Source organism: Tiliqua scincoides, chromosome 5, assembly GCF_035046505.1.
Source record: "Tiliqua scincoides isolate rTilSci1 chromosome 5, rTilSci1.hap2, whole genome shotgun sequence".
Lineage (NCBI taxonomy): Eukaryota > Metazoa > Chordata > Lepidosauria > Squamata > Scincidae > Tiliqua > Tiliqua scincoides.
Genome location: NC_089825.1, coordinates 34,856,503 through 34,883,490, shown reverse-complemented (window position 1 = coordinate 34,883,490; position 26,988 = coordinate 34,856,503). Strand labels below are relative to the sequence as shown.

General features: G+C 42.9%; 1 protein-coding gene across 1 annotated transcript in view; it reads right to left on the bottom strand.

The window, feature by feature from the left end:
- Positions 1-26,988, bottom strand: part of ITGB8 (integrin subunit beta 8) — a 58,757-nt gene that overhangs the window by 9,226 nt on the left and 22,543 nt on the right. The window contains exons 2-10 of the mRNA XM_066629068.1: positions 23,198-23,283; positions 18,393-18,567; positions 10,140-10,386; positions 8,709-8,874; positions 7,632-7,790; positions 6,094-6,189; positions 5,918-6,007; positions 3,667-3,801; positions 1,288-1,690 (exon numbers count right to left, since the gene is read on the bottom strand). Coding sequence (XP_066485165.1) covers positions 1,288-1,690; positions 3,667-3,801; positions 5,918-6,007; positions 6,094-6,189; positions 7,632-7,790; positions 8,709-8,874; positions 10,140-10,386; positions 18,393-18,567; positions 23,198-23,283 — 1,557 coding nt within the window. The remainder of the gene's footprint in view (positions 1-1,287; positions 1,691-3,666; positions 3,802-5,917; positions 6,008-6,093; positions 6,190-7,631; positions 7,791-8,708; positions 8,875-10,139; positions 10,387-18,392; positions 18,568-23,197; positions 23,284-26,988) is intronic.

Below are 26,988 nucleotides of genomic sequence, written 5' to 3'. Positions count from 1 at the left end.
GCCAAGTCACCTTTAATGTCCCTCCAGGCATCAAATGTGTGGCTGTATCAGCATCTGGTGTGTACACACCTTCCTCCGGATCCCTCAGCAGGAGTTAAAGAATGAGATGACAACATTTTGTCAAGGGTACTATGAAAATGCCTTCTGCCTATGTAGCCTTCCTGAAAAAATAGTCCATAGGGTGGCTGCTTGGTAACCTCAAAAAATGTCAGACAGCTTACTCCCACTATTTTTAAGGCTACAATCCTATGCACACTTACCTAGGAACCAGCTCCAATGAATTTAGTGGGACTTACTTCTGAGTCACTGTGCACAGCACGGGGCTGCAAGACGTGTTTTTAGGTTAATGATTTTATTAGGACAACATTTCTACAGGACTTTTGAGTCCCACAGAACTTAGAAAGATGGAGTTTAGGTGTGTGTTGTTGTTTTTAATGCAGACTTAGATTAGGAGGGTTTCAGTACACACACAGTTACATGGACAAAAGGAAGAAAAAAAAAGTCTGTATCCCCACAGCTCTGAAATATTTTTACTCAGCCCATCCTCCAGGGTTTACTTAGAAAACAAACAAATAACCCACCCACCCACAGGTTCCTTCAGAAAAAAAAAAAGAGAAACAAGGTAGATTTCATATTGACACAGCAGGACATAAATTTTAGGTATTATACAAGGCTAAAACTAAAGCCAAATGGGACATTTTGTCCATTGCGGGAGGGCATTTCATCCCTAAAACGTAGAAGCCTACCTGGTGGGGGAAAAAAACTTTTCCCAGTTAGCTTTTTTGGACACTACACTATATGTTTTTGAGTGGAGTTATGTGTTACATAGTATCATGTTGTCAAAGAAAGATTTTTAAGTTGTTCATTGAACTAGGGATTTTAGCCATTTGTATAATTGTTAATAGCTATTATAGCTGCATCTGGAACCTTGGAGACTGAGATGCAAATGAAAAATGCAGAAAAAAAACCTCACAACAAGAACACTAGTAATGTGAGCTGTGACTCAGGACTTCCCTTTCAATCTCACATCTGCCATCAGTTCTCACTAGGTGGTCCTAGGCAAGCTACTCCTTCTCAGTTTCAGGCCCATCCCACCCCTGATGCAACATGGAGCGACCAATACTCATTTACCTTCCAGGGTTATTGTTAGGACACTCAAGAAACTGCAAAAACAGATGCTAAGGGCTATATTGGCCGTGTTGGGCCATAAGGATGAGGCAAACTATCAATTGTAACTGAAACAACAACAAGCTGAATGGGTAAATAGAGCAAGATTTTGGAGCTTACCAGCGCACAAGTTTCCAAGATGATACGGGCAGGAAAAGTCATCCTTTTCACAGTACTTGCCATATATACTGCCAAATTTGGATTTGTGACAAATGCATTTTCCACCCACGCAGCCTCCATGACCACTGCACACGGGATGGTTCTTTTCCATTTTGCATTGCTCAGAAGAGAGTTCGCCACTAGAACTCCAGCCACTGCCATTGGAGGAAGGAGATGTGGCATCCTGAAATAGCTCACTGATGCATGTTCTTTGGTGCTTCATGCTGTCCTCACAATGGCAACCACATTTTCTCTGTATGTTAACCCTGGCAGATTCATTGAAACCAAGAACTCTTAGTGTCACATACTGGCTTCCTTCTGTTGCGCTGCATCCTTTCATGGCAATGGATATGTTGAAAAGCACCTGTTCAAAACAGTTTTGATACAGATAAAGAGCATCAAAAGTAGGCTTTGAAACTTGTCGGACATATGAGCCACTTTGAAGTGTATCATATTTTTTAAACACTGGTTACAGGTGGGGCCTTGTATCCGCAAGGGATTCATTCTCAGATCCCCCACAGATACTGAAAACCGCAGATAAGAAAATCTGGGATTTCTCAACCACTTAAACCAGGGGTGTCAAACTCGTTTCATACAGAGGGTCAAAGTTAGCATTCAGGACTCCAGCTGAGGGCCGGAAGTGATGTCACTAAGCAGAAAGTGACATCATTAAGCAGCTAATGGCCAGAAATCAGACCCTTCTCTCATATAGAAACTCAAGAGAAAGTATGCAAATCTTGATCATATTTCAAGATTTGGGAAAGCCCAAATTTAATGTGGGTTGCCATTTCAGCTGTAACACCTCAGCAGCTGAAAGCCTGAGGGCTGGATAAAAGCTTCTGGGGGCCGCATCTGGCCCCAGGGCCTTATGTTTGACACCCCTGACTTAAACCCTCCAAAGGAAACCAGAGCTCTGCTCCAGTCACCTCCAGAGGGCTTCCCTGGGCCTCCCAATGCCTTATAAGGCATTAAAAATATCACTTCTGGTTTCCCTCTGGAAACTGGAAATAGCTTTTTTTTTTTTTTGCCTTTTCGGCCATTCTGAAGCCCGCAGAGGACACGGGCAGATGTACACAGCCTTTGCAGGCTTCAGAAAGCCCTATGGTCTAGAGCTCAGCTCTGCTCTGGTCCCCTTCAAAGTGTTCAGGTGGAGCCAAGTCTGGCTCAACACAGTTTGGGGGACCTGCGATGAGCCAGATTTGTGAATATAAAATTTGTGGATAAACCAGCTCCACCTGTATTAAGAGAAAAGCAATTCGCTGACTTTCTCTGTAACAAAATTCTCATTTTTTTTTTGTCACTATCATGAATGGGATAAGACAGACCATCAGAATTAAATATAATTGGTGATCAACCTGCAATAAATGAATCTTACATTTCTCTTAAAACTGCTATCCCAATGATTCCCCCCTCTCCAACAGAAATATATAATAATGAGCTTTTCTTTTTAAAACAAAATTAAGTATGAACATGTACACCCTTGGTTGCCCACGAACTAGTAATTTTGATGAGCAGAGCAATGGTTAGGAAACACAGAGCCCAATCCTTTGCATGTCTACTCAGAAGTAAGTCCCATTAGAGTCAATTGGGCTCACTACCAGGAAAGTGTGGATAGGATTGGGCTGACATTATACTGCATCTGCCCACTGCAGACCTGTGCTGGTGTTTTGCATGCAAACTTCCCCAATTTACAGGGATTTCAAATTTAAGGACACAGCTCAGTGGTAGACCCCCCCCCCCCCGAGAGTTGCTGCCGTGAGTATAGACAATACTAAGCTAGATGAGCCAGTGGTCTGATTCGGTATCAGGCAGCTTCTTATTTCTTTTAGCAGAGAAGCACCATGTGCACAAAATGATAAATTGGGACCATCCTGAAGCATTAAGACATGCCCAATAATAAAACAGGGATTGACTGAAATAATGTATGCCAGATTAAAGGAAGAGGATGCTCTTAGAAACAGTTAACACTTTTTAAAATGATGTGTGCCTATGATAACTATATGGCCTTGCCCCCATTATTAAACATACTTCAGTTGACAGAATCTTAGAAATGCTACTTGAGCAGATGTAACCTCTTGACTTTGGGAGCAGAGGGAAATTCTCAAAAGCCCTAGGCATCTCCTACCTTGGCTTGAGCTCACTGCATATTCATAAGGAGAAATGCTTATTCTTGGATTTAAACTTGAAATGAAATCAGTGGACAACGTAGAGGGTCCTAGACTGTGAACCATAAAATAAATCTACTTTGCAATCCACGTAAAGACCCCCTTCAACTGAAAAGCTATTATACAAACATTTCAAAATATTTCATCTCCTTTGTGAATAGAGGAATTTTCCTACTTCAGCTGTGGATATCACATTTTTGCATCCCTCTAAGCCTGTTGTTCTACTTCCATCAGGACACATTGCAGTAACTTTGACATTTATATCTTGGATGCTGTTCTCCACCTGAATTTTCACTTCAGAAAGCAGCTTCTGAAACAACAAACAAAAGAATTCCACTGCACTACATGGCAATGCAGACTGCCCATTAGTATCCAATCAGCGCTAGCATGCCTGACTCCGTGGATTTAACCAAAATGAGAAAGCTCATCTGTCTCTCTGGATAAAGGAATGAATTGTTTTCTACATAAAGACTCCATTATGTGCCACACCAGGAGAACTAATAATCCTGAATAGGAGGAGGAGGTGAGCAATGCCCATTTCCAGTTAGTTTTTACAGTTGTGCAATTCAGTGCTTATGATAATCCAACATTCTACTCTAATTCTACTGGGCCAGTTTACACATCCTTTTAACCCCTTCATAAGTCAAGATGTGTACAGATGCCTGGTGCACTTACAATGGCAACTGGTTCCCAAAGCTACTACAATTAAGTATCCAGAATGCCTCCTTCTGCATTGCCTAATGCACCTAGCAGGAAGAGTATTGCTCATTATAACTCCAGTAGTATTACTTATCTTTTCTAGAGAGAGTAAAGGCCCATCCTATCCAATTTTCCAGCCCCGGTGCAGCTGCAATGCAGCCCCTAGGCGAGGGAACAAATGATCCCTTACCTTGTGGAGGCCTCCATAACTACTTTCCCACCACAGGATGCAGAACAAACCCCATTGGCATGGCTGTACCAGGGCTGGAAAGTTGGATAGGATTTGGCCCCAAAAGAGTAATTGCTCCACCTGTGGAGCAAAAAATTACTTTCTTGTTCTCATGAGTGGCCACAGTTTTCCCTGCTGTTCTCCCTCTGAGCATCAACCATTGACAGAGAAACAAGGACATAAAGCAGTGGATAAGTCGCTTCCTGGTTTTTTCTTGTGAGAAGGAACAAGATTTCTATGCCAGGAAATATGGCAGTAGCTGCTTGTCTTGCTAGGAGTATGGAGACTTTAAATACGATCATTCTAGTCTGCCCCCTTCTTAATACAAGGTGCTCATTTTCTAGATCCAAGGACTTCCAAATAAGGGAGGATTAATCAAACATGCACTACACCGATACATTAAATTGCACTGGGCTGAAAAACAGGATTATTCTGAATGCATAACTAGCTCACTGAACATTTTAAAGTTATAGCCTTAATTCAGACTAATTTATGGTACAGGCATGCCCTGTATCTGCAGGGATCTCATTCCAGAATACCCCATGGTTAAGTGAAACCATTGATATGAGGGAACAGCCCCCAGAGGTGAGGGGAGCCTCTGGGCTTCCCCAGCCCTCCTAATGCCTTTGAAAGACATAAAAATGTCACTTTCGTCCAAAAACCGGAATTAGTGTTTTGCGGCCTGTAATCATCATTCTGTGCCAAGCAGAGGCCGCTGGCGAACATGCACAGCCTTTGTTGAGCTCAGAAGACCCTCTGGAAGTGAGGGGAGCTCAGCTGGGAGGGGGTGGCAGGCGTGAGTATGGTGGCATGAGGGGCTGTGGACCTATATCCACAAATAAGGAAACCGTATATATGGGGGCCCCCCTGTACCTCCTTAGCTTAAGCATCATATGTCATTGTGAATAGAATTTGTGTGTCTTGAAAGTTCTTAGATCCAGGTGATGGATCTGACATCATTTTGGAGGGAGGAAAATAAAATAAATGAGAAACAAGAAGAGGAAGGAAGATTGCAAAGGTAAAAACTGTCTCACAGCATCCTGCTAATCTGGTTTTAGACATGTCTTTCTTGTTGTCATCCCCCAAAACAGCCAGTTGAAGAGCTGGTGGAATGAATGTGACCTCATTCATGTACAGGAGTGTGGGGAAAAGTCCATTACAAGTTATAAGCCATGATGGGTATATGCAGCCTCCGGTTTTAGTAGTAGGCTGCCACAGGATTCCAGATGCAAGGGAGTAGCAAAAGGACGCAGGTGTTTTGTTGTCTTGTGTTCTCCCTGAGTATCCAATGGGCCACTGTAAGATACAGGAGGCTGAACTAGATGGCCCTATGGCCTGATCCAGAGGGGCTCTTCTTATGTTCTTATGAATCTGTGGCCATCCAGCTATTTTGCAATGGTATTTGGAACCCACGAAATGTTAACTTGCCTAATTGTTTTCTCAAAGCCAGAGGGGAATATAATTTCACAGTTGTACAAGAACTTCAAAAGCAAAATACCTCATAGGCTTCTACCACCAAGTCGCTGAGATTTGCAGTTTGTGATTCTATCTGTTTTGCAATAGTACCAGGTAGCAGAGGCAAAAGGCCCTACGGGAGAACAATGCAATCATCAGTTATAATGCCAAGATAAATATTGCTTTTAGAAAACACAACGTTCTAAGGTTTAAACATACCTTATACCAGTGAAACTGGCTTCCTTGGACTGCAAAAATTGCATTAATATTGTTGTCTATGAGCTTTTCAGAAAGTTGGCCAAGTGATGGATGTTCCTGTAAGTCACAAAAGGGGATAAAGTTAATAGTTATAAATATTTTCATATTCATAGCATTGTTTACACTGTAGCAGACAATGTACCTAACATACACAGAACTGATATATCTTGGCTATAAATCTCCAAATGCTTAAAGGGAGACCAGACAAGCTCATAAGTTACGTAAATTGTATGCCCACTGCAGCAATTGCTAAAATGAAGAGTGCAAAACGTCAGCACACATAACAGTAAGCTAAGGTAATAGTCTTTCCAGGCTTGGATCTAATTTTTTGCCCCAATATGAAACATGGGATCCACCATGTTTCTAGATTTAGAATCTACTAGATTCTAGATCTACCATGTTTCTAGATTTGTTGCCATTTCCCCTCCCCCACACCTTTCTCTGAAAAAAAGCATACAAACTGCTGCAGGCCAAGGAGTTAACTCACTGCAGTTCTTTACCTCTACCACCCAGGTAGAGACCCCAGAAGGGAACCAAGCAAAGAAATGATAAAGTAACTAAAAGCACAGTTCTACTCTTCTGTCGGTACAGTAGTTGCTGCGCCAGCCTAGAGTGCCGCAAATTTGCTATAAAGCATGTTTGCGACTACTCTAGAGCAAGCAGCATTTGCAGAAAGGCCTGCACCAGCCTACTGACACTGCATCCAGATTTTTGGCTGATTTTATTACTCCTGGCTGTCTGCGATTGCATATAAATTAAGCCAGGGAAAATGAGACTGAACAGGATATGAGGATAAGGAAAGAGAAGAACCTGACATCTGGCCAGCATTCGTAAGGGCAGAGAAATCATACCCTGAGCTAATTGCATTTTACCCCAAATCTGTGATAGGATCCCCAGAATATTTATTTATATTCTGCCTTTTTGGACATGAACAGAGAGGTGGACATTAGGCTGCAAAATCCAGGCATATGATTTGTACCAATTAGAATTAGCTATTCAAGTATAACAGAGTTCATGTGGGAACACGACATGTTGCTGTTAATGTTTTGCGGTTGCTTCAGTTTCAATGCCAAGTGCACTATCTACAGATGGTTACTGGCTTCTCTCTTTCTTTTTGGTTCTAAAGTCTTGCACATGGAGGAGGAACAGAAAACAATAAAAGTGGAGAGGAGGAATTAGAGGGCCAGCCTACTTTTCTTGGTGGTCTGTCTTCCACGCATGGCTCTCAATGAATAAACAGAACAAGAGCAGGTTATCTCACCAGCATCCCCTTCTCCACTAATCAGCACAAGGCCCATGATCTACACAGTTACTCACACTGCACCAAGTGGAAGGGAAATGGGTTGGGAAGGAATCTTCCTAACCAATCAAAGCCCAGAAACAAGAAAGAAGAGATCTGGCCAACATTGATGCCTCCCTAGCAGCTGCATCTCAATACAGAGGCCCATGCTTTGGGAACCATGATCCAAAGGTAACACTGTATAGGACATATACCATACCATAGTGGTTGCTTTGATGTACACATTATCTTTCAAATGGCAGTTCCCATCATTAGGAATTACTATCCCTGCTAATTTACTGTCAAGGGCCAGGTGAGAGGTTTGATCTGTCATCATGAGGAGTAGACGCTTTGCTTCTTTACGCCAACCAATATGGCTCTAGGGAAAAACCAAGAACAGAAATTAACCTCAAACTTTAAAATGAGGTATCCGGAATCTCCTTGTATATATTGCTTTTCATAAGATAATGTTCGTTTGATCTATATGTCCCGTCGTCTCCACCCCTTGCCTCCAGCCACCATCTTGCTGCCAAAATCAATCACCTCTCTTGCAACAGCGGCGATATCATCCCCTTCCTTAAATCTCTGGTTTCCTGCTTGCCCTTGGAGCCTGCACAAGCTCTTCCACCTCACTGTCAAATGCTACATGGCCTTGCTCTTCCCTACTTCAATTAACTTTGTTTAAGTATTAGGGCAAGAAGAATTTAGATATGAAAGCTCTCAACTAATTTTGTGTTAGAAGGGGTCTCAAATCACAGCATACTGGTGTTTATCATGCTTATTCAGCTAGACAGGTGGGGCCTCAATCTGCGGATCTGGCATCTACGGATTTTCCTTACTGCGGATGTTGGACAACCAGATCTTTTCCCCTGCAGAGCTCCCAGACGCAACCTGAATCTTGTTCTGGCTGCATAAGGGAGATTTTTTTCTGAGCCTCAGAGAGGCTACATGCCACCACATGTGGCTTCTCAAGCTCAGAATGCTGCCCAGAGCCTTTAGAACACAACTTCTGGTTTTCGCCAAAAAGGAAGTCACGTTCTAAAGTCTCCAGGCAGCATTCTGAGCCTTGGAGAGGCACGTGGTGCCGTGCTGCCTCTACAAGACTCAGAAGGGCTCTGGATGCGACTGGAGCCCAGGTAGAAAACATTCGCTTTCATGCTCCGGTCGCGTTTGGAGGCCAGGTTGGAAGAAAGTCATGGATTTGACTATCCGTGATTTTTGGTATCTGTGGGGGGTCCCCCATGGATACAAAGACCCTACATGTAACACAACAAAAATCTACAACTAAAACTCTTACCTGGCACACAGCTGCCTGAAGCATAGCATCAAAGCCTCCTTCAGGTGTGTCAATGTTGCCTGAAATTTTTTGCTTCTGAATGGCATTTCTGAACTCTGTGATCTTATCAGTCAATGACAATACATGGATATAACTGTGAGGTGGCATACAGTCCAGATCAAAATCACTGTGTGGTAAAATAACACATGCAACATGATGCTAAATGTTTGATTTAAAGCAAAGTTAGGAGTAGCTAGCTCTAACACAAATCTATTGCATTTGCATAGGCCCACAATGCATTGGAAACAAAAGTAGATACACTGAAAGTGTATCTTAAATTAGCAAAAAGACTGAAGAACATGTTTAAATGTGTGCCAGTGTAATAATATTATTTGTCGGAAATCTTGCCATCCCACTGAAGGTGGCTTGCAATATTATGGCAAAGGGCCACCCCTTCCATGAGGCCCACTGAGGTTGTCATCTCAGGCAGTCTGTCACTTGCCTCCATTGCCCTCCAACTCCCTAGACTGGAAAACAGAGTGGGATGGAGCACAAGTCTCTCCCTCACAAACTCTTCTGCTCCATTCTCCTCTTGGTTCTCCAATCAGAATGTGAGAGGAGCAGAGGCTGGCACATCACAGGTTAAAGGGGGCAACATTGACACATAACACCTCTGCTGCCAAAACGTTCCGGGTCAGCTGTGGTATAATGGTACAATATTATGGTAACAGGATGGAATCTTCACCCCAAGGGGAAGCCTCCCAGTCCAGCTTGTAATTACTCACCATAGAAGTGAATGGAGCGAAGTGCCAAGAACACCCATTTGGGTGAGGAGAAAATCTGTACAATATGTCCTCCTGAGTACCTGCAACATCACCTCCTTCCTCCTAGTTACCCACTAGGTAATCCTGGACAAATGCACAAAGGGCGCATGACTCTATTTTTATATATCCTGTGGCTGTCAACCTTATTTTCCTGTGGAATTAGATCCAGGTAAAGGGAATCTGTGGAGCCACTTGAATTTCCTACTTCTGGCAATGGAGTGGACTTCACAGTCCAGTGAGCTGGCTTAAAGCCTGGTTCTATGTTTACCGGTCAGTTGGGGAAGATGGTGGTCAATCAACAATAATGGAACAATAGCTACTGCTTCTGAATGACCTAACAGGCTCTTCAAGATGTTGAGACATCACAGACACTTTTGAGGCAATAGAAAAAGGCCAAAAATAAGGAGAGGGGAATCAGAATTATTCACCACAACTGTGCCAAAAAAAAAAAAAAGATGTTAGTCTGGCACTGTAGCAATTTATGGCAAGTACTTACGTACAAGCATTTGCTTATTTGTTCTGTTCCATACCTTTCTCCAAACACTGAGATGAAGCTCATTTGGGGCAGCCTGGGGCATGTGCTACACTCCCTGGATTTTTACAAGGATATCTATTTAATGCTACCTACCTGCACTGATTGTGGATTCTTCCTGGATGAATACTGATGTATGGTGACACTGTCTTATCCACATAGGAGCCAAATCCAAGTCGTAAATCCAGAGAAATATTTTCCATCTTTTTAGATAAATCAGATCCAACAGAGTTCAATTTTTCTATATTTTTGTGCATAGATGCCGACACATCCACTAAATAGTAGAGGTCAACAGGGTATTTTTCGAGAGGCTGGACTTTCAATAGAAAACTGACTTCAGATTCTGGTATGGAAAAAGAAGAAACTAAAATCAACATTTCTGAGTATTCATGTTTGTTTTTAAGCCTGTAAGCACATCTTATTTCTAAAAAAAATTTCATTTGGTTTATCCTCTTAATCCTAATTTCCAACCATTACTAAATGTTAAGTATACAAAACTGCATTTGGCCATTGTTATTCCCCCCCCCCACCTCTCCTGTTCCCTTCCTGTCATTTTCCCCATTTTGGATTGTAAAGTCAGCGAGGGCAGCAGAAGCATAAGCAGGGTTTCCGTCATCCAGTGCAAGAGCTCATTGCATCACTCCCATGATTGTCCTCCTCTCATACCAGACCATTCTCAGAACAATCAGTCTCATCAATCGGTTTTGAGTTAAGAAAATCCACTTTTTGTTACATAAGGCAGTTGTGTTTTCCTTTGCTGGTTATTTGTCCATCACTTTTGATAGAATACAGGTATTTAAATGCAATTTGTTTCATTGCATTCTTCATGAAATTTCATGTTGAATAATATATAACATGCAGGAGTGTCATTAATTGTTACTGTATTCATTATACAAACAAAGCCTATGCTTATTCACAATTATCTCTTAAGGCGTTCAGGTATCCCACAACAGATCCTACTCTGCAGCTTCAGTCTTCCAAAGAAAACATCTTTAATACTTTAAAGTGAATTTTAAGTTTTAGTGATAGAACACACACACACCTCTGCATATACCCTCTTTTGCACTTCAGAGCATGACATCCATCTGGCATGATGCCAATTCATACAAACCAGACCCCAAACATGGCTTGATTTGTGTACAAATAACTATTTGTTCATGACAGTCAGTGTCTGAATGAACCCATTTATTTTCATTACAAATGGAATATCCTTGAACAGGAAGCTGCACTTCAAGCTTAGGTTCTGCTCCAGCTTAGGTTCATCAGAAATCTGGGGCCCATCTTCCCAAACCTATGCAGCTGGACAAGAATCAAAGTGAAAGTTCAGCAGTACTAGAGTAGCTGCAGAACAGACAAGAGAACATAAATTTCAAGAGGATCACCCCCTTCTCTTCTCAAATGGTTTCCTGCCATAGACTCTTTGTTTCTATCGCCAAGAGTGAAACAAGGCAGTATAACTTGTCAAACTAAGTTCAGAAAAATCTCTTGAGCAGTTGATTGTTGACCCCTGTATTTTGAACCAGCTACTGGCCTCTTTTTTTAATTATTTTTTTTTTAATGAGGGAAGGGAGCAAGAAAGAAGGAAAAAGGAAGGCTGCTTCTCATTTGAGGCTACAGTGGCATTATGTTGGTTGAGGAAAACAAGAAATCTCCCGGAATCCGGTGCGGTTCAATTTCTTTTTGATAAATGTTGAATTCCAGAGACATTATGCTACTTATATAACAAGTTACAGTGTGAAATAATCTGTAGACAACTATAGAAAAACTTTAATCAGATTAGTCCCCCATCTGAATATTCATCCTAAAACTTTGCACTTGACAATACTGGCACTAAAATCAAACAAACAATGCAGAACTAATCTCTGTCCAGAAAATTCTGCCAAGTGAAAAGCAGAACAGCACCTTGAAAAACGCGTCTGCCTGTGACTGATCTGGTTGGTAATCTTTTCAACGCCAACCTGAGCAGACCTCCCATCATTCAGCTGGGCAGCCTCTACACACTGATGGGCTCCACTCAGTTGTCAACTGGGTTCTCACACCTTGCAGCACAGCACAGTGTCCTCCTTATAGCAGACTTCTTATATAGTGGCAGGGACTACATTTCTACTGGGTTACTTCCACCAGCAATCTCTAATCCCTTACCTCCAGTCCTGTCCAGGTAGATATATAGTGAGCACTGCTTGGTTGTTCTTTCCTTTGACTCCAAGGACACTCAGCTTTGGTATATCTACTGTGTCCTGCTATACTGGGAAAATCATCTTGAAATACTGGCAGCAAGCTGTGTACTGAGGTTTAAAATAAGCTGTGAAACAATACCCATTACAGCATTTTCTGGCTGATGAGTCATCAAAGCCAAAGCACCTGTCCACTCTTTCTATGTTTAGGCAGACATGCCCTGCCTTTCAATGTCTACAGCCAAATTGCCTAAAGTAAATCCAGTAGCACAGTCAACAGATTCCTTGTACGTTTCACTGCCACAGTAAACCACAGAGATGATTTATGTGTGCAAATCAAAAGCACATGTGTTCTCAAGTATTGTGAATTTCTTTTTCACTAGAACTGGTTTCTTTGTATCCCTATTGCCATTTGCCAGGAAATCGATAGACAAATGGGGGGGGGGAGTTGGATTGGCTTGAGTACATGTGATGCCATTCTGTGTCCAAGGAGAAAATACATCTGTCCTAACTCCACTTTCTTCAACACCTCTCCCCCTGCTTCTCACATTCAGTCATTTCTGAAGGTGAGGTGCATCAGAGGACCTTGAGTTGACTGGGTCATGCCCTTTTTCCTTTGCATACATGGTGCCAGAATACAGACACAAGGAATATACATTCCTACAAATATTCACAAGCGTAACCTCCAGTTTAGGTTCACTTTTTCACACAGTAATGAGGTTACTACCTTGGCTGGCCCCCTCTCAATATCTAGGCCTGAGGTAAAGTGTATCCTCCCCGCACATGCTTGAACCCCAATAACAGTACCTGCTGCATCATCCAAACCTAAAATACTTGCTTTCTTGATGTTCCAAGAGCAAACTCAGTAGGAACATACTCTGTAGTAAAGATGGTCTTACAAAAATCCAAATCCTTAAAATTTGTGTGGAGCGTGTTGACAATTCAGAGATGCCAGGCAAAAAGGCTGCCAGCAACCTCAAAGAAGAGATGAGGAAAAAGAATTCTTCTTATAAAATTTTCTCCAACTCTTATTTTTAACAACCCAAAAGATGTGGGTGGTGTCTATTCAGGAAGACAGCTGTAATGTGTTTTGGCTTACTGGGCCTTAGTGGTTTGGGTTCATAAAAGAGGCATAAAACACTGATTACAGGAAACGTGCTCTTGAATGGACTGATTTTGAAGACAAAGGCAGAAGGTAATGGTCAAGAAAGCAACTCGCCAGACTAATGGGTGAAGAATCCCCCACTGCGATGTACTTGGGTATCAGGAGCAGCTGAGAAAATATGGCAATATTCATCTGTTGTTCTTTAGGTGTTAATAAGGAACCCTGACTGCAACTCAGGTTTTGCAGCAAAATCTGTATTTTGGTTGTCATGCAAGAAACCACATTATTTTTTTCCATTGTCAGAACGTGGATGGGTACGTTGAAGATCATAAGAAGATAGGCTTCAACTGCAGTAAGAGGATCTCTGTAGTATACGTTGTTTTGAGGGCTGTTTGCTGGGAATTCCTACTGGAATGTAGACTTTGTGGCACAAAACACAGGCTGAAATTTTGAGATGACACCAGGCTTCAGGGTTCTAAATTAACACAGCTCCCCATAAAAGGAAGTTACAAGAAACTAACCATATTTTCAAGTAATCTGCTTTTTTCCAAGCACATCTTTTGTTCTTATTTAATCTGAAGGCTTTTCTGTTAGCAGAACTACTATCAATGTTTTATATTTGCTTTGCTGATCACTCAGCTTGATGGAAAGGTTCAAGAGAACTTGGAAAGCTTGCTCAAGAACTTGTGCAATTTTGGTGGGTTTGAAAAGGTATTTACCAAGTATGGCTTTCTGCAAGAGGGATCTGAAGGCCTTAGGGATGGACCTCAACAAGTGGGAAACCCTGGCCTCTGAGCGGCCCGCTTGGAGGCAGGCTGTGCAGCATGGCCTTTCCCAGTTTGAAGAGACACTTTGCCAACAGTCTGAGGCTAAGAGGCAAAGAAGGAAGGCCCATAGCCAGGGAGACAGACCAGGGACAGACTGCACTTGCTCCCGATGTGGAAGGGATTGTCACTCCCGGATTGGCCTTTTCAGCCACACTAGATGCTGTGCCAGAACCACCTTTCAGAGCGCGATACCATAGTCTTTCGAGACTGAAGGTTGCCAATACAAATAGACTGACATGGCTATGTTCAATTTGTGTGCACTTTGGCAAATTCCACAAATAGCCATATAGAAGAGGAATTCCAAGACTTGTAGAAAAATAATCTGTTTCTAGAAGATCAAACTTTCCTCTTTGGAGGATTAAGAGCTCTTCAACAACTAGGCAATACTACCTAGTCCAGAGTTGTCATGGTCTCTGTACCTGGTGCAATACTTAAAACCAACCCCAGCTTTGTTCGCTGGGGTAAAACCAACCCCAGCTTTGTTCGCTGTTTTTTTTAGTTAAAAATTGTTGGATTCCCTGCTGCCTCCCACCTCTTTTTTTGCTTTGCTGAACCATCAAGCCTAATGAAGTGTTCTGGAGAACTCAAAATCTTTAATAAGAATGTGCCATTTTGGTTGGACCTACTTAGTCTTGCGAGATGTGGCTTTTGGGTTCATCTTTTGCTGCAACACTTTTCCATGAAGAGTAAAGTTTTTCCAACTTAATTACGAACTATAACAAGAAAATTACATTGATTTTATAAACTTCCTTGAAGAATTGGGTGGCTTTGGACATGTCACTGAACCTAACCTATCTCTTAGAATTATTGTGGGAAAAAATGGGGTAGATTCATGCATGCCACCCCAAGTTCCTTGGAGGACAGGTGGGACATAAACGTGACAAATCATTTTGGAAGAAAAAAACCCATCAAGAGTCGAGCCTCAACAGGAACGGTTTATTCATTTGAAACGGTAAACTGCTAAAAACTATGAGCACACCCTTCTGGTTTCTAGACTTGCAGCTGTCCATCGTAAGGACAGTGAAGAAAGGGAGAGCAAAAATCCAGCTTGACTTCACAGAGAAACTAAGCAAATCCGGCTGTACTTTGTGGCTCAAGGCACCAAACAGTGGGAGATTTATTAAATCGCCTTGTATGGCAAAGATCTGGGACAACAAGAAATGGCGTAACAGTTCCCTGAAGCCTTTGCTGGGAAGAAAACGTAAGGTCAAAAGAGACTTTTCCTGGAGATGAAAGCTAGTAAGGCAAAATACTAACATAACCACTGATTATAGTTTGCTTATCGCTCTCTACTAGTTTGCTCTCAAAGACTTTAGGCCACTGCACACAACCACTCTGCTATTTCCTTCCTTGCTTGTGGAAACTCCATCCTTGCAACAAACACCACTTGATTATCCCCCACGAACTGAAGCTGTGGTTTTGCTCAACAACACTAACCACAGAAATTTTTTCTTTTAAACACAGCTTCGTAATTTTGCTACAATTTGGATGACCTGCTTGCTATCAGCATGAAACTGTCTCAAAAAGGGGCAGGAGAAGATAGTTGCAACGAACAGCAGGACTATAGAGGCTGCAAGGAGATGTACAATGCAACAAACCTAATGCTGCATAAATTCATTCATGTGGTAAGAAACTGACATGTTTGTTTGGACGACTTCATCTAGGGAAGCCCCCAGGTTCCCCCAGTTGCAACTAACACTTTAACACTGCTGCTGTTTATTATGGAAATGATACCACTGCCTTGATCTGTTGGTGGCTTTCAAAAGCACCAAAGAGGGACTTGTCAGAGATGAGCTGGTTTATAAAGTCATGCCACAATGTCTTACCCTGGCAACACTCATCCTCTGCACTAGAAAATACATTCCTGATTAAATTTCCCTCGCCCATGCCTCAGTACTCATTTTACCAGGAAGCCCTGTTCTGACAGGTGCAGTGCAGGAGCAGGAATCTTACTCCAGACTGGAGAGAGTAAATACGGGAAGTGAAAGTAGCAGTGGAATAAGAACAGCCTGACCAATCACTAAGACGCAAGCAAGGAAGTAGGCCATTGAGGTCCGCAAGCTACTAACCCCTGCAAGTCAGGCAATGGACAAGATTGGGACTTGACTCTTTGGACACACAGCTCACAAACTCCTGCACATGCCCAGATGCTCTAAGAACTAAGCAGATCTTGAAGAATTCAGTGTGCTAAAACCACACTGAATGTTATTTATTCTCTCCCCCCCCCCACTGAAGTTCATCCAGAGGTTCCAGATTTCCAGGCAACCCCCACATACTTTTACTGTTGTCATGAATAGAGCTGTTTTGTTCAATTTAAAGGATCACTTTTAATCCCCAAGAGTCTGGAACACCAGTATTATGAATAAACAATTAACGCCTCTATTCTGTTCTGCATTAGTATACCACAGTAACTGTTTATAGTAGACCAAGCTTATACCTGAACATGTCTAACAATTATGGTCAGCATCAGCTGGGTAAATATGTCCTTCTGTAATTAAAAGAATCAGCAGCCATCCCAGTCTTATCTTTACTGGGGACTGGCAGACGTTTTATTATACCTCAGTATGGAGCTTTGGGAGAAGGCAGGTATTCATACAAGATCTCCAAACTGATTTCTGCTTATAGTAAAATGATTTGGTAAATAAAAGTGTCTGCTATGCAAGAGGCAGAAGTGCAGAACACAAGATTTGCAAGAAAGTGATTCAAAGGGCTAATGGTGGGGAAGATTTTGTCTCATCTGATTGGTAGAGAATGCAGACCATTCCACAAGAAGCAACTGGCTATGGATGGGAACTGGCTATGGATGGGCTGAAGATTCCCTCAGTGTAAATAATGGGAAAGGGAGTTTGAGAACTTGACAATTATTAATGTAGTCCCATGATCTTCCATTGATCATCTACTAAATGAAAAAGGCATCACTCATTTTGCATATGTTATTTTCTCACATGAGTCAGCAGACTACACGCAAACAGAACATGCACAAGAGTCTGCCTGGACGCAGCCACTAGATAGAAGGCTGATGTAGTTAGATTTGATAGAGCCAATCAACTGACTTTTGGAGGGGGCACCACCTGTGCAAATTTGTTTTGCGTTCACAGGCTGCAATTCAGATGGGGCTCTGTGCACGAATGCCTTGCCCAATACTGGATGCTTATCAACATACCAGCTGACTTCTTAACCCATTTTTGCCCAGTCCACAAGTGTACACATTTGATCCCTGTTGTGTATATGCAAAGTTGGGCAGAAATGGCTTAAAGAAGGACAATGAATAGGTCCTTGGGCAAGATCAATAGTTGGCAGCACAGTAGTTAAATTACCATGTTTTGAGATGCTAAAGTCAAGGTGAAGACATGCGCACCTAGCTTGAGCTGTGAGCCTGGTATAAGTCTTCACTCAGCTCTTTTTGGATAATTAAACGCCCAAACTAAATTTTGCTCAAGAAAATGGCTTTTCTTGTTTCAGGAGATACCAACTGTGTAGAATGCGGGCTCTAGTCAGTCATACAAAGCCACTTGCTTCCCACCTCTCCATCTAACTGTGCACAGTGCTGATTGGCTAGCATTTGTGGCAATCACAAAGTCATCCCTTGCTCTCAGAGCAATGTTGCAAGTTTCAACAAAACAAAAAACCCTAACTGTTTGCAAAAGCAAGCACCAATAAGTATTTAAATAGATAAACATGCTGGACACCTGAAAGGAAGCTTCTGAGGATTTACTTCTGAGTAGACATGAATAGGATTGGGCTGTTAGCCTCATAGCCAAAAAACCTGCAGCTGGACAGATATGCACTGGTTTCCACCCTGAAAGAAAGAGGCCTGCCTGAGACATACAGGCAATGGATGCAGATACCCATTTGCAGGATTTGGCTGAGAGTGATGGGTAAATGACTACTGAGTTATTCACTTCCAATTACCCAATTTAAATGAACATTTAGTGGCAATTAGACAAAGGATAATGACCAGCAAGCTTATTAGCTATTTAAACAGATGGCAGGGACATAAAAATTGGGAAAGCCAACACTGCTGCCCAGTTGAAAATGTGTAGCATGATCAGTGACAATTGCATATCCCACAGAGTCTCAAATACTTGTTTTAACGTTCTGTGCCTTCAACCCTTCTTCAGTACCGAAACAGCAACAGCTGCCCAGGACTAGAGATCACTCCTCTTGTCCTCTCTTGTCAAAAGCAGTACCAATGCAATATATAGGATTTATATTAAACAACATTTTTCCTTGATAAGCAAACCTGGGCGTAGCTGGACTGTAACCTCTTCAGGCGTCACCTGTATATTTTTAACTTGCTTGTCGGGCAGCGTCACGCCAACTTGGGGGCTTTCAATGGAATCTGACCAGCAGCCTCTTTTAATTAAAGATAAAACTGTGTCGCATCGTTCCTTCTGCATTTTCCCAGGCATGAAATCCTGTTTTTAAAAGACACAAGGGATTAAAAAAAGAAAAAAATTAGAGCACTTTCAGTCAACATTTTTCTTCAAACACAGCCGTGTAAACAAAAAGCAATTATTTCAAACAAGCAAGAATATATGCCAGGACAACCAACCCAGCTGTGGTGGAAAAATGTGTGTTTTTTTAAAACAATAAATGACATATTTACAACAGAAGTTTTTAAGAAATCTTTCCAAATGAAGAAGAAATTATTAAAATAAATTCTTTAAAATTGCCTTTTTTCTTGCCATTTGTTTGAGTGGCACATAGGAAGATGCACTGATTTAAAAACATCAAGAAAAAGGGGGAAATTTAAAGATTTATTTTACTCAAACTAAAGGTGTATTTCAAAGAGAAATGTCCAGCAATTCCTATTAGGCCGGGCACCTTTCATGAATTTGTTTTGTAAGATTATAGATTCTTATGGTTGTGTCCATATAGATTCTTGTGTTTGTGTCTAGATTCTATAGTTGCATCTAACTGTGTCGAACAGGTGCAGCCTCTTTATCCGTGGATTCGGCATCCATTAATTTGGCTCAATGCAGATGCTGAACCCCTGGATTACCCACCTGCAGACCTCCCAGACATGACTGGACCCTTGTTCTGGTTGCATTTGGGAGTTTTCCTAAGCCTTGTAGAGGATGTGCAACCTCTCCAAAGCTCAGTATGGTTTCGGGCTTGTTCGAATCAAAACTCCATTCACGTTCAGAACAAAGGTGGGCTCTGAAAACTACAGATTTCACTATTCGCAGTTTTCAGTATCCGTGGGGGGGGGGGGGAGAATCTCCCATAGATCAAAAGTCTCCACATGTAGATGTCCACAAGCTTTAGAAATGCTTTCCAGTTTTGCAGAACTTTAGCAAAACTGTACACATTTGTATCAAATGTATTTATTCATCAACCAGCTAGAAAAGCACTTGGATTGTAAAAGCAATCTAATCCAGAAGACAAGAGACCAAAGATAAGAGATGTCACTTCCTGGATACCAGTTAAAACAAAATCCATTTTCCAGAAATCGGTTTTCATCAGGATTCTCGAACCTTGTCACAGCAAGCTGTCAGACTCTTATTTGAGTCATGCAATTAGAAATTTTGGCATGACATAACACAACTTGTTGTTGTACAAATCTATGGTAAGGCCACACCTGGAGTATTGTGTCCAGTTCTGGTCGCCGCATCTCAAAAAAGACATAGTGGAAATGGAAAAGGTGCAAAAGAGAGCGACTAAGATGATTACGGGGCTGGGGCACCTTCCTTATGAGGAAAGGCTATGGCGTTTGGGCCTCTTCAGCCTAGAAAAGAGACACTTGAGGGGGGACATGATTGAGACATACAAAATTATGCAGGGAATGGACAGAGTGGATAGGGAGATGCTCTTTACACTCTCACATAATACCAGAACCAGGGGACATCCACTAAAATTGAGTGTTGGGCGGGTTAGGACAGACAAAAGAAAATATTTCTTTACTCAGCGTGTGGTCGGTCTGTGGAACTCCTTGCCACAGGATGTGGTGCTGGCGTCTAGCCTAGACGCCTTTAAAAGGGGATTGGACAAGTTTCTGGAGGAAAAATCCATTATGGGGTACAAGCCATGATGTGTATGCGCAACCTCCTGATTTTAGAAATGGGTTAAGTCAGAATGCCAGATGTAGGGGAGGGCACCAGGATGAGGTCTCTTGTTATCTGGTGTGCTCCCTGGGGCATTTGGTGGGCTGCTGTGAGATACAGGAAGCTGGACTAGATGGGCCTATGGCCTGATCCAGTGGGGCTGTTCTTATGTTCTTATGTTCTAACTTCACAACACGGATGCGCATACAGGAAGGAGGAGAGAATTAGAGGGAGAGGGTGCAATCCTAACCCCTTATGTCAGTGCTTTCCAACACTGACATAAGGGCAATGCAGCTCTGAGGTAAGGGAACAAACATTCCCTTACTTTGAGGAGGCCTTCGTGAGTGACACCCAACTGAAGAATGCAGCACATGTCCCATTGGCACCGCTATGCCAGTGCCGGAAAGCACTGACATAAGGGGTTAGGATTGTGCCCTGAGTGAAACTGGTGATGTTAGTACAAGGCATGCTCTTAGAATAGTCACTACATCATCATACATTGATTTTCAACCACAGTGCTGAGACACGCCATAAGTGTATCTCAGGAGTTTTGGGGGGGGGGATCATGGGGGGGGGTGAGACCCTGGTTGGCAGTTCAGAGTGCCTTATCAATTGCCAAAAATTGTCAAAAAAAACCTGATGGAGTGTCTTGAGAATTTTAGAATTTCTAAGTGTGCCATGAGATGAAAAAAGTGGGCTTACACATGTGTGCAAAATCTGCCAACATTTCTGTTATCGTAACAGCTCTGTGTGTGCAGACTGCTCATTATTTCCTACGCATAGTGTTGGACTACAAATGATGTGAAGCATTTGCTTAATAGCTGGGGTATAACAAAATACCATCTCATACCAGTTATAAATAAACTGATTCAGGAGTTCTTTAAGTATCAGACAGGATTAGCTCTAATTAAGTTCCCTCAATTAGCACTTTATCTCCAAGTCTGTAAAACAGTGAAGTTCAAGGGTTTCAGATTTCAGACAGGAAGGTTTTTTAAAAAAAAAATGTGATTCAGCAGAACTTGTTTAGATTTGGCTAACTGTTCGTCAGGTATCTCTGTCTTCCTAACTCCAAAAATTGAAGCCAGACGTGGTAAAAGTATGTTAGGTATTTTACAAAGATACCTATGATTCGCCAATACAGTCTCTAAAATTAAGAGATCATGAGCTGGAGCCAGAAACATTCATTGACTGCAGCTGGAGACAAACTGGGGCCAGAGGCATTATCCACTGAAGCTGTAACCCAGGCTGAATGATTTGGGCAAAGCCCATGAAGACAAGAGTTGCAGTGGCAGATTTCTCCCTACTATGGCAACAAAAATCATTATTCCTAATAGGTATGCTTTTGCGGTTCCCTCTGCCAGTACATAACACAACTATATGTTTAAGAATCTCAACAGCTCACACTCAAGATGAACTAAAATTTGCAGCATCTTCAGTTTAGACCAGGGGTGCCAAAACCCTGGCCGTGGGGCCACTTGCGGCCCTCGAAGATTCCCAATCTGGCCCTCAGGGAGCCCCCGGTCTCCAATGAGCCTCTGGCCCTCCGGAGACTTGCTGGAGCCCACGCTGGCCTGATGCAACTGCTCTCATGGGGGGGGGCAACTCTTCAACCTCTCGCATGAGCTGCGGGATGAGGGCTCCCTCCACTGCTTGCTGTTTCACATCTCTGATGCAGCAGTGGCAGCAAAGGAAAGGTTGGCCTTGTTTTGGGCAAGGCCTTTTATAGGCCTTGAGCTATTGCAAGACCTTCATTCATTCATATAAGTTCCATCTCTAATCAATTAATTTATATAAATTTATTCAGATTTGAAATGGAGATTAATTCTTTTTCTTTCCCGGCCCCCGACACAGTGTCAGAGAGATGATGTGGCCCTCCTTCCAAAAAGTTTGGACAACCCTGGTTTAGACAGAAGCTGTCACCTGTAACTGGTCTTAGAAGCATTTTAGGGTGCAATTCAGAGGCTGTAAGGCACATTTGCGCCTCCTTGAGAGTCTTCAAGGGCGGCGAGCAGAGGCTGACACAAGCCTGTGTGCCAATGGAGGCACCGAGCCTTGCATCAGCCCACCTGGGCCGATGCAAAGTTCTGGGGTAGGCGGGGAGGAGGCAGGGGGAGGACGGGCTGTGGGCAGCCCTGGGGGTTGGTGGGTGGGGCTGGGACCCAGCAGTTATGCCAGATTCCAAGCCCTATTCCCGGGGAGTTCAGAGTGGCTTCAAGCTGCTCCGCTCTCCTTGGACACACTCAGGAGGTGGAGCAAGTCTGAGGAGACCCATAGGGGCCAGGGTGCCTTACCCGGAGGTAAGGGAAAAAAGTTTCCCCTTACCTCTGGCTGAGCCACTATGGACCCCTGTCCTGTGCTGGATACAGTGCAAGCCTCTTGGCTTGCTTGTTCCAGTGCAGGATAGGATTGTGCCCTTAGAAGCATACTGAGCTGTTTTTAAGAGGAACATTTCATGAAGGGTGCTGAGGCTCTTGCAACACATACTGTACACGGCAGACATTTAAGAGGACAAGGGAGAAACTCCACTCTGCATCCCGTCTCTTCAAAACCTGGACTTAGGAGAGCTTGCCCACTACAGACTCTAGAATGCATACTGGCAAAACTACTGCATATATTACTGACTGAAAAGCAAGAGGAGATTTTAACGATGCGATGAAGTGAATGGCCACATGATATATGTCAGACTCCAAGAATGCGAAAAGTCACAACATCACCATTTGGTAAAATTCAACTTGGTACACAGATATAGATACAGAAGTAACTCTCCTTCTCTAACTATACCTTCTTAAAGTTCCAATAATAATTATTTTGTTTGCCAATGCAGTCCTTAACAGCAGATGGAAAACAAAGCACTAAAATTATTTCTAAAGATCACCGTACTTTCCTCCAACAATAGGTTTGTTTTCCCCTGACGAGGCTGCAGACTTCTTTCATTTGCATAGATGATGTGCTAGAAACAGCAGCTAAACACCAGGATGACTAATACAGAGAAACAGCATACCTCTTGTGCACACCATCCACACTCAGGACCCACAGCAAGGCACTCCCTGCATGTTGCTGCATTTGAGAGGACGCATCTGTTTTCTGCTGTAATAAAACAGAGTTGTTTAGCAATTTGCAAATGGATGGGTGATGGGGTACAAAAGCACAATATCTAAATTTTTAAAATGAGGCTTGACAAGATTTGATGCTAATAATAGAGGTGCCAAATAAGAGCCTGGGGGAGGGGAGGTAGGGTGGGAAGAAAGACTAAGAACACTGTTGCAGAGCAAACATGGAGATTACTGGCACTTTACGATCACAATAAAACTACTCGGTTTATAGCCAGTTCTGGGCTGCTACATCAGGCCATAGGCATTGGGGTGGGGGGTTAACAACCAACACGTATTGTGAGGACATACAGAGCTCTGTGTAAAACCCGTAGCTCATAGTGTGCTTCCACCAGCCTAACAACTTCCATGTCTTCTCTCCCCTCCTCTTTTTTTTAAAAACCATATTTGCAGCAAGAGCACTGCCCATTGCTTACTCGCTCACGGTCTTCCCTGCTCATGCACAAGCATGTGTCATGTTCACAACCATTCATGTGTGCTCATTCCTCTCTCCTCAAATCCAGGTTCTTACTTTTTTCATTCTGTTTTCCTTCGAAAGCTCACACAGGTCCGCAGAGAACAAATTTTGGATGAGCAGATACTTCGGTTGGACCTACTGTAAGTACAACTGCTGTACCTGCCCTCTACATGTTCATCATGTGAAAAGTTACCTTCCTTTCCATTTTTGCAGGTGCCTAATATAAAATACCTACAAGAGGTAGAAATTCTTCACCATGTCTAATCCGCCATTCTTTGGCACAAACAGTTTCTAGCAAGGGCAAGGCACAGAAAATTCTCTCCCCCATGTTTACAGCCCAGCTACCAACCACTGCCAACTGCGACTACTAGTCTTACAAATCAGCATATTTCTCATGAGTGCGATGCCTCGTTGCTGGTTTGTAATTTTTAAAATGGCAGCATGCCATCCTCTATTTTCAGCACTTCAGCAGAGAAATTTGGACGATTGCCCTTGAAACACAATATGTTGTTCTTTGTTCTGTCAGTTTGCAAGAGTGTCCAATGTAGCAACAATGAAGTACCGCTGTCTTTACATCTGTAAAGCCACAAAACTGTCAAGGCAGAATAAAAAGGGTTGTCTGTTCCAGGACCTGCGCTGAGGCCGGATCCTTCACAACCACTAGTATTTAGCTCTGCTCTGTTAAACAATGGGGCAACGCTCTGCAGTGTGGGTCAGTGCTAAGGAGCGAGAAAATAGGCCAAAGTACTCAAAGCCTCATTTGCTTCAGTTGTTACCGGGTGCACTTTTTAAACACAAGAAACCCACACACATTGGGAATGACTGATACCTGTGCTGGGATCCTGTGTAGTGGCCAATGGGACAACTACACAACAGAGAAAAACTAGGAAGGTGAGGGGGAAAGGTGCAAAAATCATACATTTATTGTGGGGATAGTTAACAATCACGGGGAAGGGAATGTTATGTACTGTGCCTTTCAGAGGCAAGCCAAAAAGTTGAGTTGCAAGGCCTAACAGGTCAGTCCTGTGGCAGAAGACTGGATGTTTGGTTGGGCCTGCTTTCCTCTGGACTGGGCAGGAGAAACTAAGGCCAAAAAGGGTACTGGAATTTAGTTACTTCGGTTATGTAACAATTTGAGTGAATTATTTTGGTTATTTGTACAATAAATAGTTACTAGTGGAAGACTGACGCATGGCATCTCTTTCATGAGCAAACTTATTAGGGGGAATCAAAAGAAAACAGTGTGTAGCTACTCTACCTGTACCTGGCAATGTATCCAACTTTCTAAACCAGGGGTGTCCAAAGTTTTTGGCTGGAGGGCCACATTAACTCTTTGACACTGTGTCAGGGGCCAGGAAAAAAAGAAATAATTTACATTTAAAATTTGAATAAATTTACATAAGTTTACATAAATGAATATATTAAATATGAACTTATATGAATGAATGAAGGTCTTGTGATAGCTCAAGGCCTATAAAAGGCCTTGCACAAAGCAAGGTTGGCCTTTCCTTTGCTGCTGCATCACAGACGTGAAACAGCAAGCAGTGGAGGGAGCCCTCATCCCACAGCTCACACGAGGGGTCAAACAGTCGCCCTCACGCTGAGATCAGTTGCGTTGGGCCAGAGTGGGCTCCAACAAATCTCCAGAGGGCCAGAGGCTCATTGGAGACTGGGGGCTCCCTGAGGGCAGCATTGAGAGGCCTTGAGGGCCGCAAGTGGTCCCAGGGCCGTGGTTTGGGCACCCCTGTTATAAACAGTCAGTTGTGACTAGACATTAAGTGTAAGCAGTTAAGGGGGAAAAAGAAAAGGAGAAAATCAGAAAAGTAGAAAATCAGGGGCATTGGTGGCACAAGCACAGAGGGGAAAAAGGGATATAGGGAAATTATGTGAGTTTCCCAGAAAGACTCGCAATTTAAGAAACCTGTGTTCAGGATGTGAATGAAAGGAAGGTGGGGGATTAGCTGGAAAAGAAGAACAAGATGCCTGTGATTTGCACCATGGATAAAGTGGCTGAAGAGTGGCTCTCTGCAGCCTGGACCACTGCTCTCCCTAAGACGCACCACTGCACACCTTGCAACTGAGCTCTGCGCAGCTCAGCTAAGTTTGGCAATGACTGTGGAGGCCCCAACTTGCAGCCGTAGAGTCACGGGAGGGTTCCATGCAGAGGTGAGGAATCTTATGGTGCCACTGGCCTGAACCAAGAGCTATAAGCAAGGGTGAGTTAAGAGGCAGACTGGGAAACTTCATGCTCTTGCAGTGGGAGAGTTTGTCTCTCCCACCGAAAGCCTCTTCTTCACCAATGTTCCGAGCCTTTAAATGGCAACAGGAAGGGGAGATTTACCTTGCTCTTGGTGGATTGGTTTAGGGGATTTGATCAATGGAGGCATGATATGGATTTGGTTCACCAAAACGGCGCTGCAATCACTGGGGTGCTGTTGGGACATCCATTTCTGGGTCATTCCCCTTAAAGGGAAAGTGATTTTAGATTCCAATGGTGGGTTGCAACCCACCACTTTGAGAACCATTGGTGTAGAAGATTGCTGGGGAACACCTTGCTACACAGCCCCAGACACTGCAGAGAACTGAGCCAGGGCTGCAGGTACAGTATCTAGAGGCATTAATCAAAATAGGATTTTTTCTCCCCTGCTTTACACATTTATCTGGCTTGGTTGTAGGTGCTAGGGTGGACTAGACAACAGCAGCAGCCCAAGAATCTTCACATGAAGACAGCCTTCAGCAGCTTTCACCCAAAAACCTTTCAATAAATCAGACCCTTACAGCTTGACCAATCTGGCAACAAACACCATACACAAGTAACTACAGCAACATCAGTGGGATGACACCAATATGCAGAGTCTGTAGATCATTACCTGTGGGAATGTATTTGATTTAAACTATATGTATTACCACAACAGTAACAAAGAGAAGGGGGAAAAAAATTGAGGTGGGCTTACATAATTTCTTTCAAAACAGGATTCCAAATCTGTTAAGTTAATAATTTGTTCCAATAATTTACAGACATGCATTCATTCATAAAGTATTTCTCCTTTAGCTGCCAGTATATTTTTAAAATAAATAAATAAATTAGGACCAAGGCATTACTAAATTAGTTCTTCTCCCCCCCTTCAAACTTAACACTAAATCCAGAAATATTTTTATGAGTTGGCCAAGAACAGAACAGAAACTTTTTCTTGCCATTTTACCAACGGAGCCCAGACAAACGGA